Source organism: Vombatus ursinus, unplaced genomic scaffold (genome assembly GCF_900497805.2).
Source record: "Vombatus ursinus unplaced genomic scaffold, bare-nosed wombat genome assembly UNPS02014772.1, whole genome shotgun sequence".
NCBI lineage: Eukaryota > Metazoa > Chordata > Mammalia > Diprotodontia > Vombatidae > Vombatus > Vombatus ursinus.
Window position 1 is genome coordinate 30,903,569 of NW_020954550.1, and position 12,035 is coordinate 30,915,603.

The 12,035-nt window shown below is 40.1% G+C and overlaps 1 protein-coding gene across 1 annotated transcript in view; it reads right to left on the minus strand.

Annotated features, from left to right (window-relative positions):
• Positions 1 to 2,055: 2,055 nt before the first annotated feature.
• The window catches only part of NIM1K (NIM1 serine/threonine protein kinase), a 23,848-nt gene continuing 13,868 nt past the window's right edge, over positions 2,056 to 12,035 (minus strand). Inside the window, exons 2-3 of the mRNA XM_027863559.1 lie at positions 7,443 to 7,711; positions 2,056 to 4,450 (exon numbers count right to left, since the gene is read on the minus strand). Of these exons, the coding sequence (XP_027719360.1) occupies positions 3,701 to 4,450; positions 7,443 to 7,711 (1,019 nt within the window). The 3' untranslated portion in view covers positions 2,056 to 3,700. The remainder of the gene's footprint in view (positions 4,451 to 7,442; positions 7,712 to 12,035) is intronic.

A 12,035-nucleotide genomic window follows, 5' to 3' on the forward strand; every position in this document is an offset into this window, starting at 1 on the left:
GGGCTTGGAATCAGAAGACATCTTCCCGAGTTCAAATCTAGTCTCAGACACTTAGTAGCTGTATGACCCTGGGCAAGTCACTTAATCATGTTTGCCTCAGTTTCCTCATCTATAAAATGAATTGGAGAAGGAAATGGCAAACCACTCCAGTATCTTTGCCAAGGAATTTGAGGTCAGGACAGGACTGAAAAACGACTCCACAACAAACTACATGGAGTACTAGGGATTTGTTTAAGGTCCCTGGAAAGCAAAAAAGGAAACATCCCAAACCCCAAGGAGCTAATATAGTCTGCTGCAAAGTACAAGCTGGGAAAAGATATGTATAACTACACAAAATAGTTTGAGAAGGGAAAAAGTACAAAGAAGGGAAGGATGGAATCATTGAAAGCTTTGAAGGAAAGTAAGAGACCCTGAAAGGCAAAAAGGAGGAGGGTCTGTATTCAAAACTCACAACAGCTAGTGGAAAAGGACAGGAGGGTATTAGATGTAAGTTGAAGTTTGGGGAACAGCCATAAATCTAATTTGATTAAAATGTAGGAATACATAAAATGGAGTACTATGAATTGGAATTAAAAAGGTAGATTGAAACTAGAGTGTGGAGGACCTAAATGCTAGGCAAAGGACATTGTGTTTATTTTAAAGATAAGTCAAAGCAGCTGAAGTTTATAGGGAGAGGTTATTCAGTGGTTGGTTCCATGTATTAGGAAGAATGTTTTGGGAGGATATATGAAGAGAATAGAAATAGGGAAACCAGTTAGGAAGACAGTATAGGATAGAGTGAACTAGGGTGGTGGCCATGTGGTTAGAGAGGAGTTTGAGATGATGGCACATTCAGGTGTCCACTTAAGCATTAAGGGGGTGGAAAATGGTGATTCAACAGAGAAAATAAGGGGAAATTGTACAGATGAGGAGAACCAAAAGAGGGCTAATCATTAGTCATTTACGAAGCACCAACAGTGCCCAATATGGCACTGTGCCAAGAAGAGAATAGCAGTATATGGAGGTGGTTGTTAAGTGTCAAAAACCGTCATCACATTGAGTGATTAAGGGACTAGAGGTAGCCTTTGGAGAGAGTAATTAGTAGTGTAGAAAGGTGAAGCCAGATATCAAGGAGTGACAGGGATAAAATGGAGGCCACGTATAGGAGTTTGGCAGTGAAAAGGAGGAAATAATAACATAGCTTGAAGGATTGGCAAAGTCAAGGAATTTTGTTTTTAAGGAAAGGACAGACCCTGCCATGTAAGGAAGGAGCCAGTCTAGAGGAAGCCTTTGAAGAGGACAGGGAGTGATCAATATGGCAAACTCTGGGGGAGACTGGAGAGCACAGTTAAATTGCCTTTCACAATTCCCCTCTTTCCTTGGTGACTAGAGAGAATGATGCATAGAGCAGGAGAATGTAAGGTCTAATTCTGTAAGTGACAAGAATTTGGGACAAGACAGGGCAACGAGGAGGTACAGTGATAGCGCTCTGGCTTTGGAGTCAAGAGGATCCGAGTTCAAATCCAACCTCAGATACTTGACACTAGCTGTGTGACCCTGGGAAAGTCACTTAACCCTGATTGCCTCACCAAAAAAAAAATCGGGACAAGGTGGTATAGACAGTAGGAATCCTAGAGGACAAGTTGCAGAGAAGGGGATAAATCTGAACTTGGGGGAGGAAGGAGGAGGGGGAAAGAGTGGCAGGGGAGAAAGAGGAACCATTGCCACAGAGCATTTTAAGGGGTGTTGCGAAGTGAGACTGAGAAGAAATATAGGATGAAGAGGAGTACCAGCTAAGGCAGGGTTCTAGACTGCAATAAAAAGGGAAAGCAGAGGAGGAAGGGAACTGGAGAAGGGAAGGAAGGTTGAGTTCAATGAAAGTGTGAGTCAGGGGAAGGGGATTTTCTGGCTACTGAGTTAACCCATCCGTCACCTTAATTTAGCTGATTTTTTTTTTTTTTAATTTTTAGGCAATTGGGGTTAGTGACTTGCCCAGGGTCACACAGCTAGTAAGTGTCAAGTGTTTGGTCTGAGGCTGGATTTGAACTCAGGTCATCCTGTCTTCAGAGCCAGTGCTCTATCCACTGTGCCACCTAACTGCCCCTGATCTTTTTTTATAATATTCTAATAATCTCTTTTTAAAAATAGGTGCATATATGAGTTTGGTGGCTTTTGCTTTCTTAAAATGCAAGTGTAGCTAGAACAAGTGATTCCCTCTAAAAATCCTTTATTCTTTTGGGCCTTTTGCTTCCTCCTTATTTTTCTAAGCTGAAAAGTAAATCCATTAGAAAAAATATATATATTTTAGGGTGGTATTAAACTTGAATGCCTCTGGTAATCACACCATGATTGAACTTTCCACACCCAGCAGTTTTTAATCTTCAGGCCCCATTCTTGACAAGGCCAAAGTTGAAGTGACACAAAACTGTGTTCTATTGTTCCTAAGGGACTAAATCTCTAAGAGTCAAAATGGGAGTAGGAAGGGAGATACTAATTTGACTCAATATTTATGTTAGGATTTAGTTTGGTTGGACATTTGGGCTCTGTTTTTGAGGTAGCTGGTATTCTGGTGAGATTTTTAGACCATGAAAATTCCCCAAATTTGATGATGGAACAGTGAATTCTCTTGGGTTCCCTTTCTCTCCCCCCAACCCCCCATCCCCAGGGAACAGGTCATTTTCACCATTTCTGACCCAGATCCCTCCTGTAGTTCAGCTTCTTAGGGCAAACTTAAGGCATGTTTGGTTAGAAAGGGAGATAGATGTCTTCCCTATTTAGGCAAATGTTGGAGTTAGGGAATGAAATTTTAAAATTTGATTTGAAAAAGTTTTTTAAACATGTAAAAACCACCTCTAACAGTGACAGTCTCAAAGTAGGAACTATGAATTGGCACATTTCACCTGAACCCTGCATCTGAGTTCAAGTGTGGGAGAATTCCAGCCCTTGGGTTTAGGTTTGAGTATTGAGAAGAAAATTAGTTTGGAGAGCAGATAGCCACCTACTCAGAACTGCCTGGAATTTAAGCAAAGGAACTATTTAAAGTTAGAGATACACAGTGTCATTTAAATTATAGCTTTTACCCTGGCCAAGAAATCTTTATTTATACAGCTGAAACTTTCTAAATAGGCCATTTCAGATAGTGAAGCCAATGTTGAGAAAAAATGAATTGGGTAATTCACTTTCACATCAAACCACACAACACAGTAAGCATAGAATACAAGGCCATACACAAGACCAGGCAGAACTAGGGAAGGCTAAATTGGAACATGTCATAGCCAATTATAATATCTCAAGTATGAAAACTAACAGCGTTAGTGATGGAAACTGATAACCGCTGTTGCTTGAAGTATCAACCAGGGCTTGGCAAATTGTCTTCCATGAACAATATCACATTGGGTTGGTTAACACAATAGAAACTTTTTCTTGGGGGCATTAATTCTCAAGAGAAGTTAGGAGTGTGATTCTGGTTAGTCCTTTCTACTACTTAAGTAGACTGAGTAATAAATAACATATATCACATTCTTAAGACACCCCCAAACCAAGCAAGCCAGAAAATTTGAGTGCGGTTTATTGCCTTGTCAGTTTGAAAGAAAAATAGATTACAAAATTACCATTTGAGTTTATTTAAAATTAGAAAATTTTCATAACCCAAGTTGCTTGTGGAAAAATTTAAAAACAAATCCAAAAACAATGTTTAAATTCATTGACAGTCTAATGCAATTTATAAAATTGAACAAAATTTGGATGTGTGTCGTATGCCCCGGTAGACTCGGGACACTTTCTTTGAGTCTCCTTCCTTGGGGTCTGGCAGGGTCACTATTGGGACACTCTCTAAAGCCCGTCTTCTTTGGACTCTGTGCAAAATGATACGGTAGACTCCAGTGATGGAACTGCGGGAATCTCTTCCTTGGTTATTTCTAATATGCTCTTCAGTTATACCCAGATTTTCTAAGGTGTTTTTGACCTCATTCTCTTCTTCCTTAAGTGTGCTTTTTTCTGACAAATACTTGGGATCTAGTTGGAAGGGTTCCAAGGGAGTGGGGTGTAACACTCCTTGCATCCATTCATTGTTCATGATGTAGTCAATGCCATACCTTTCTGTGGGTATTGGCTGTAGAACCCCACGAATCAGCCTCTGACAGGGGTTAGAGACATGAGGGGGTATACTGTATGTCCCATCGAGAATATACTTCTTCAGTTTGGCCACTGTCTCTGCTCGAAATGGCATGGTACCAGTCACCATGAAATATAAGAGGACCCCCAAGGCCCAGATGTCCACGTAAGTGCCCACATAATTTTCATCCCTGAAGAGCTCTGGGGCAGCATATGGAGGAGACCCACAGAAAGTGTTCAAGGTTTCACCTTTTTTGCTTACTGTGCTGAATCCAAAATCACCCACCTTCACACAGGTATTGCTTGTATAAAATACATTTTCTGCCTTCAGATCTCTATGAATAATTTGATTTTCATGCTGTGAAGCAAGAAAGGACAAAATCAATTTAAAAAACTGGTAAAAATACTTTTACCTAAAAAAAAAGGTAAAAATCTGTGCTAAATATTCAATAATTCTATTTAGACATCTGGATAAAGATTTATATGATTATGGCAATTCATTTAAATATTACAGCATAATGTGTTTTTTAGGATAATCAGTCAACCAGTAAATATTTTTATTGTTTTTCTAATAAATATTTATTAAATTCCTACTGTGAGCCAGGCATTGTGTTATCAAAGGAAAGTTAATTTTTTGTTACACAGAATCAGAATTGACAGTATTTAAGAATTGGATGGAACCTCAGGAGTTGTCTAATCTAAGCCATACGAAAAAGGAATCCTCATTATAACGTCCCTGTCTGCTTGAACTAGACTGTAATAAAGTCTTTGCTTGAATACTTCCAGAGACGGAGAGGTTAACTACATATTGACACACATTGATGAAGAATTGGTTTGAAGGGGGAAAATGCATCTCCTATTTAAACACTTTACCTGATCAACACAATGACAAACCACAATTCCACAGGACTCGTGATAAAATAATGCTACCCACCTCTACATAGAAGGGTGATAGACTCAGAAGGCACACAGAGATACTTTTGTCTTGTTTTTGTCTTTTTGGACAAGGCTGATGTGGGAATCTGTTTTCCTTGACTCTACATATTTGTAAAAAGTTTTATTTTTCTTGGTTTCTTGACAGAGGAGAGGGGAAGGTGGAAGGGAGAGAATGGAGCTGAATTGAATTTAAAAAACAAAATTTTAAGCCATTAACTGCTTCTGCTGGCAAAACAATCTATAGCTTGATAGCCCTTCCTGCTTTAGCCACTCCAAAGGAAAAATAACCAAGAGTACAGGGAGCGCTTTGGCTGCACTTTCAGCTATCTAACCTTTGTCATGAGACCCTACCAGAAGAAGATTGAAAATGGAGTGTGAACCAGGGTTAGAGCCAGGACCAGGGAGGAATACAATCTCCTCTGCTCATCATTCCTGTAGGCCTTCTTGACCTCAACCAAAATACTGTAAAATCCAGTTTCTGGAAGAAGCTGGCCACAGCTTAGCAATCCCCTAACACAACATCCCATCCTTGTTCCTTGTTTCTAGCCTTGGAACAGTCAATATGGTGTAGTGCAAACAGTACAGGTTTTGGAGTTAAATGACCTGAATATAATCAGTCCCACCTTTCCTAATTTATTCATTGCTCGGACAAATTTCTTAATTTTCTGGGTCTCAATTTCTTCATCTGTCAAGCTGAGGATGTTTGGTTTTTAACCTGCAATTGGTCAACTTTTTTTTAAAATATTTTGATAATTGTATTTAAACATAATTGATTTCCTTTGTAATCCTTTGTATTTTGATTTATGATTTAAAAGTATCATTCTGAGAAGGCTTTGCAGACTTTCAAAGCTGAACACACACAAGAAAAGATGAAGAATCTCTGATCTAAATGATCTCTAAGATACTTTCTGGCTCGAATCCAAAGGACCCCTGACTTCATATCTGCATCTTAGATCCAAAGTATCAAACTCACATAGAAACGGGCCACTAAAATGTATATAAGGATTCCTGCAGGCTGCATGTTGACTTAGAAACTACATATTAGTTAACATTATGTTCTATTTTTCTTTATTTTGTTAAATATTTCCCAATTACATTTCAATCTGGTTGGGCCCCACTGTGGAGTGATGCAGAACAGAATGGGCCAGTGTGTTTGACACCTCTGCCTTAGAGAAGCTGCAAGGACCACCCATTCTTAAAGGTTGTATGCTTTTACTTGTGGCACCAAAACTGACCTTATAGTCATTAACTGCTTTGTCCATAGCGACTGTTGGAAAATGGTCGATGTTCTTTTTCTTTGCCTTCCTCTTTAGAGACAGGTGTAGAGACAAGAGTAAGGAGTACAACTTTATAGCGTTCTACCATGGGCCCTTCTCTAATTGTCCCCTAGCCTCTATCATTCACGTGCCTGCTGCTTCTGCTCCCAGTTTTTCCTCTCCCTCTCTTCAGGTGTGCCAGTGAGGGGATGGTGCTTTATGTAACCATACATGGTTACATGGAAGGGTTTCTGCCTCGATGACATACTGCTACCAGATAGTACAATCATGGTGCCCATGGTGGGGCTGACCTATTATTCCCTAGCAAGGTTAGGCAACCAGCACCACTAAGTGACAAATTTTACAATCCTGCCCCCCCAACACACACACACCCCTTCCTTATGTTTTCCTTTTTATCTACTCCATGCCAAATTTCCATTCCCAATACAAAGGCCTACCAGTAACTGCTTAGCCCACTGATGGCGGTCTGGGCTAAAGACGTTACTAACCCTTGACCATAACCTCATCTCTCTGTCTGTGGAGGAAAGACAGCCAGTGTTCACTCCCAAACTACCCCTATGCTGGCTGATCTTAGGTTGATGAAGAATCAGACGTGACTGAAAAAAACTACTGAACGACAACAAAGGGATAAGGAGGGATGAAAGAAGACTAGGATTTGAAGATTATAAAAAATAGCATGTTCTCAGCATATCACATCAGCAGCATAGTCCAATGGAAAGATCACTGGTTTTGGATTTAGAGGTTATTGTTCAGTTTCAGTCTGCCCACTCTGACCCCATATGGGGTTATGTTGGCAAGGATACTGGAGTGGTTTGCTATTTCCTCCAGATGGTTTTTCAGATGAGGAAACTGAGGCAAACAGGGTTAAATGACTTGCCCAGGATCACACAGCTACTAAGTGTCCAAGGCCAGATTTGAATTCAAGAAGATGAGTCTCTAAGTCAGAGGACTTGAGTTCAATTCCAGCCTCTGATATAGTCCGTGTGACCTTGCGTTGTTATGTAACCTCCCTGGTAGTACTTCATTGCCCATTCCAGCTAGAGCTGGGAACTACAGACTATGTGAGTAGTGACTACCCATTGGTCAAGCAACTCTAGCCAGACTGGTACCGTGGATACTCTATGACGTTGAGCTTACCATGTGCTTCACTGCTGACACAATCTGGGAGAAAACGAGCTTGCTTTCTATTTCTGAGAGCTTCCCCTCTGTGCTGATCTTCACAAAGAGCTCTCCGCCTCCAGCATATTCCATCACCAGGTGGAGCTTAGACAGGGTCTCTACAACTTCATAAAGGCGGATGATGTTGGGGTGGTGCAGTTTTTCCATGCTGGAGATCTCACGGGACAGCAGCCTTTGGGTTTTCTGGTCTAACTTGGTCTTGTCCAGGATCTTAATAGCCACCTTTTCTGAAAATGAAAAAGGGACAAGATTAATGAGAGCTGCAGTAATTCCTGGCCAACCTCACCAAGTTACAAGTAGCTGTGTAAAATTCTGTCTCAGAGAGGTTTAGGAGTAAAACCTTTAGAGTTAATAAAGGCCTTAAGATCATTAGAACTTTCTCTTCATTTGCAGATGAAAGAAACTGAGGCTCAGATGATATGCCCAAAGTCATACAGGTTGTTGTTCTGTTGTGTATGGCTTTGTGACCCCATTTGAAGATTTCTTGGCAAAATTACTGAATCAGTTTGCCATTTCCTCCTCCAGCTCATTTGACAGATGGGGAAACTGAGGCAAACAGGGTTAAGTGGCTTGCCCAGGGTCACACAACTAGTGTTTGAAGCTGGATTTGAACTCAGGTCTTCTTACTCCAGGCCTGGTGCTCTATCCACTGTGCCATCTAGCTGCCCAAGTCATACTGGCAGCAATTCGCAAAGCCAGAATCTGATCCCAGGTCTCTAACTGCCCAGATCCAGGGCTCTTTCCAGTACAAGGTAGTGCAGTGGGGAGACTGCTGGGCCTGGAGTCAGGAGGATCTGAGTTCAAATGCGGCCTCAGACATATAACACTCACTAGCTGTGTGACTCTGGGCAAGTCACAACCCCAATTGACTCACCAAAAAAAAAAAAAAACCCCAAAAAACCAAAACCCTTACTAGCTGTGTCACCTTGGGCAAATCTTTTACTGTCTCTCAGCTTTGGTTTCCTCATCTGTAAAATGGGGATAATATCACTGACCTCCCAGGATTGTTGCAAAGATTAAATGAGATAAGAATTGTAAAGTAGTTTGCCAACCATAAAACACTATATAAATGCTAACTCACATGATTACACCACTATTCTTCAGCTATGTACACGGTAAAACTTCAATTCATTTGGATCCCTCTGGTTCCACACTGGCTGGGATTTTATTTATGAATAACAAGTAAATTTGTTTGGGCTGGAGTTCCAAATGTCTCCCTTTTCCTAATTGATAGCAGGTAGTTTCTCAATTCTGCTTTTCCTAAAACAATCCTTTTTATAACATACACACTCAATTGGGTGTGGAAATCTCTTACCCTACAGGAAAATGGGGGGGAAGGGGACAAGAGAGTAGGGGAATGATAGAGAGGAGGGCATATTGGGAAGGGGAGTAATCAGAAGCAAATACTTCTGAGGAGGGACAGGGTCAAAAGAAAGAATAGAATAAATGGGTGAGAGGGATAGGATTAAGGGAAATAGAGTTTTTCATAGCATGTCTGCTATGGAAGTGTTTTGCATAACTGCACATGTATAACCTATATTGAGTTGCTTGCCTTTTCAATGAGGGTGGGTGGGGAGGGAGGAAGGGAGAAAATTTGGAACCCAAAGTTTTACAAACACATGTTTAAAAAAAAATGTTTTCGCATGCAACTGGGAAATAAGAAATACAGGAAATGGGATACAGAAATCCATCCTGCCCTACAGGAAAATTGAAGGGGAAGGGAATAAGAGAAGGGGGGGAGAGATAGAAGGGAAGGCAGACTAGGGGAAGGGGTATTTAGAATGCATGCCATCTTGGGGTGGGGGGAGGGGCGAGATGGGGTGAAAATTTGGAACTCAAAATCTTGTGGAAGTAAATGTTGAAAACAAAAAATAATACAATCCCTTTTATAAATTTTTAAAATACAAACTCTTGTTGGTAGTTTAGACTGACAAAATTAATCACAGAATTACTATAAATTTATATGTATTGATGTATTATATGTATTCCAAATGTGATGGCTGATAAAGTATAGGACCCCTAGGCATTTGCAGAGCATAGATTCTATAAATCTCTGGAAATAGAGAAATCTTTGAGGACCTTCTTGTAAATGAGAGGGAAGAGTTTTGGAAGCCAGCTTGAGAAGCAACATCTGAGCATAAATCCAGCTTTTCCTAGGACCTATGTCCTCTGTCTGCTTTACCATCTCTTAATTCCTGTTCTCTGAGCTGAATGCCTCCAAAGTGATCCCTTCAAAGTTTTTGAAACCAAGGTTGAAAAAAAATTTGGCTTACCTATATCAGGTAATATTTATGTCTTTGCTCTCAAAAAAACAAATGAGTTGAAGGGTTAAAGGTCATCTACAATATCTACTCCATTTTTCTGATGGAATGTGAAAGTGAAACATTTTTTAGCAGGAGTTGGTTTATTGCTTCTAGTGATTCCAAATCTTATCTTTGGGATTCAAGAGAAAGAAATCACAATTCTTGGAAATTTCCCAAATCATAAGTTGTTCTATATTTTTCATAATATTTTATTAATATGTTTTTAAATAATAAGTGACCATAATAATAAACTATAAATAAATTTTCTGTGATAGGGTTATATGAAAAGTTTCAGAGGTTTTCTATTTTTAAAGATTGCATATTAACTAACATTAATAATAATAATGCATAATATTATTATGATGAACTAATATATTGTGACTGATTTAAAACATTTTTAAAAAAAACTGGCAGGCAAAATTGTGCTAATGACATCATAGAGGCACATTTAACCTACTTAGGAGACAACATTTTAAGGACTTTGGTGTTAGAATTATTTACATACAAATCACTGTTGCTAATTATTCATGCACCTAATCTATTTCATTAAAACCACTCCTAAAAGACCTTTAAGGAAAGGAATAAGCACTTATTAAGCACCTACTAGGTGCCAAGCACAGTACAGATAATTATCTCAGTTGAGATTCACCGGGAAAGAGTTGCTATTACATTACCCTTTTTAAGTTGAGGAAACTGAGGCAGGCAGGGGTTGTAACTTGTCTAGGGCCACCGAATTTGAATTAACAACTGCCTGACTCCAGACCTCATGCTCTATCAACTGTGCTACCCAGCTGTCTCTACTTTAGCAAATAAGAAAACAATAATCAAACATTTGAGGTGGAGCTAACTCAGATACCAATGACTAATGAAATGGCACCAGGGTACAAAAGGTGAAAGGAGATAAACCAGGGGCTTGGATGATTCCCATGCTGATAATCACATCCTTGACTTAAAATACTCAAGGAATTTTAACATTCTTTTTTCTGTAAGTCCAAAAGTCTAAAATTCTTTCAAAGGCTTCTTCCCTTACTTAAAGGAGAGAAGTTTCTGGTTTTACACAAGGGAAAGGAAAATAAAGTCATCCCTAGATAGTTCAGAAACCTTTAATCTGCCTGAGGCTAAAGAGGAGGTTAGTTAAATTGGGAGTAGGAAAGGAGAGGGTGGGCTAGGGAGGATGTCCTCTAGCAGAATTCCAGTTTGAGCCCCAGGAGGCAGGACATCTGAGGACTTTCTAGTTAGCAGAGAAGGCATGACTGCTTTGCGTGTAGTTTTTGAAAAGAAAAAAAAAAAGATAAGGAAAGGAAAGCCACAATGTTCTAAACTGCCACTAGGTGGTCTGGAAAGCAATTATTCATCTAAATCTCTAATTTCCTTTTAATGAAGAGGCAGAACAAACTTTATAAATTCTCTTTCTCTCTTCCTCCCTCCCTCTCCCTCTTCTCCTCTTTTCCCCTCTCCCCCTCCCTCTTCTTCTCCTCTCTCTCTCTGCCTCTTCTCTTCCTCCTCTTTTTCTCTCCCTCTCCCTCTCTCTTCTCCCTCCCCAATTCTACACAGGTAGGTAGAACATCAGCTTGAAGTTCTTCTCTCAGTAATAGGTATGCATTTATGACTATCTTTTCACAATTCATGGCTCAGTCCTCCAATAGACCCTAGCACCCAAGTCCATGAACTACAGCTAAGCTGAATGGCTCCTGTGAAGATTGACCCTGTGATCTTAGCCAACTTGAACCAACAACCAAGCTGACTGCCTACAGACCAAACCTGTCCAACATGAATCATTCTTCACAAGGGAATGCCAAACACTTCCTTGTATAGTGGGGTTTTGTGGTGTGTATTTTTTGTTTGTTTTTATGAAACAACCAATTTTTGAGTCTTTTCTTGGCTTCCATGTTGAACAAGGCTTCCAGAGTGCATGCCAGACACCAGAATGGATCCTGGGCCACCCTGGCTATTTGGTTAGGACTAGGAGGGAATTGAAAAGGCCAAAGTTAACCTTGAGGATATGCTTTGAGTCCAGGATAGCTCCTAGTATAGAAGATGCCCCAGGAGGTGAGTCAGTTACAAACCCTAGATGGGCTCAGATGCACCCTGAGACTGATCTGTTCCCCAACCAGTTGTACTTCTCACTCCTCTGGAATTCTGGGTCTTTGCTGACTCTAGGACACACAAGAGCAGGCTGAACTTTAAAACAGATGGATAGATAGATAGATAGATAGATAGATAGATAGATAGATAGATAGATAGATAG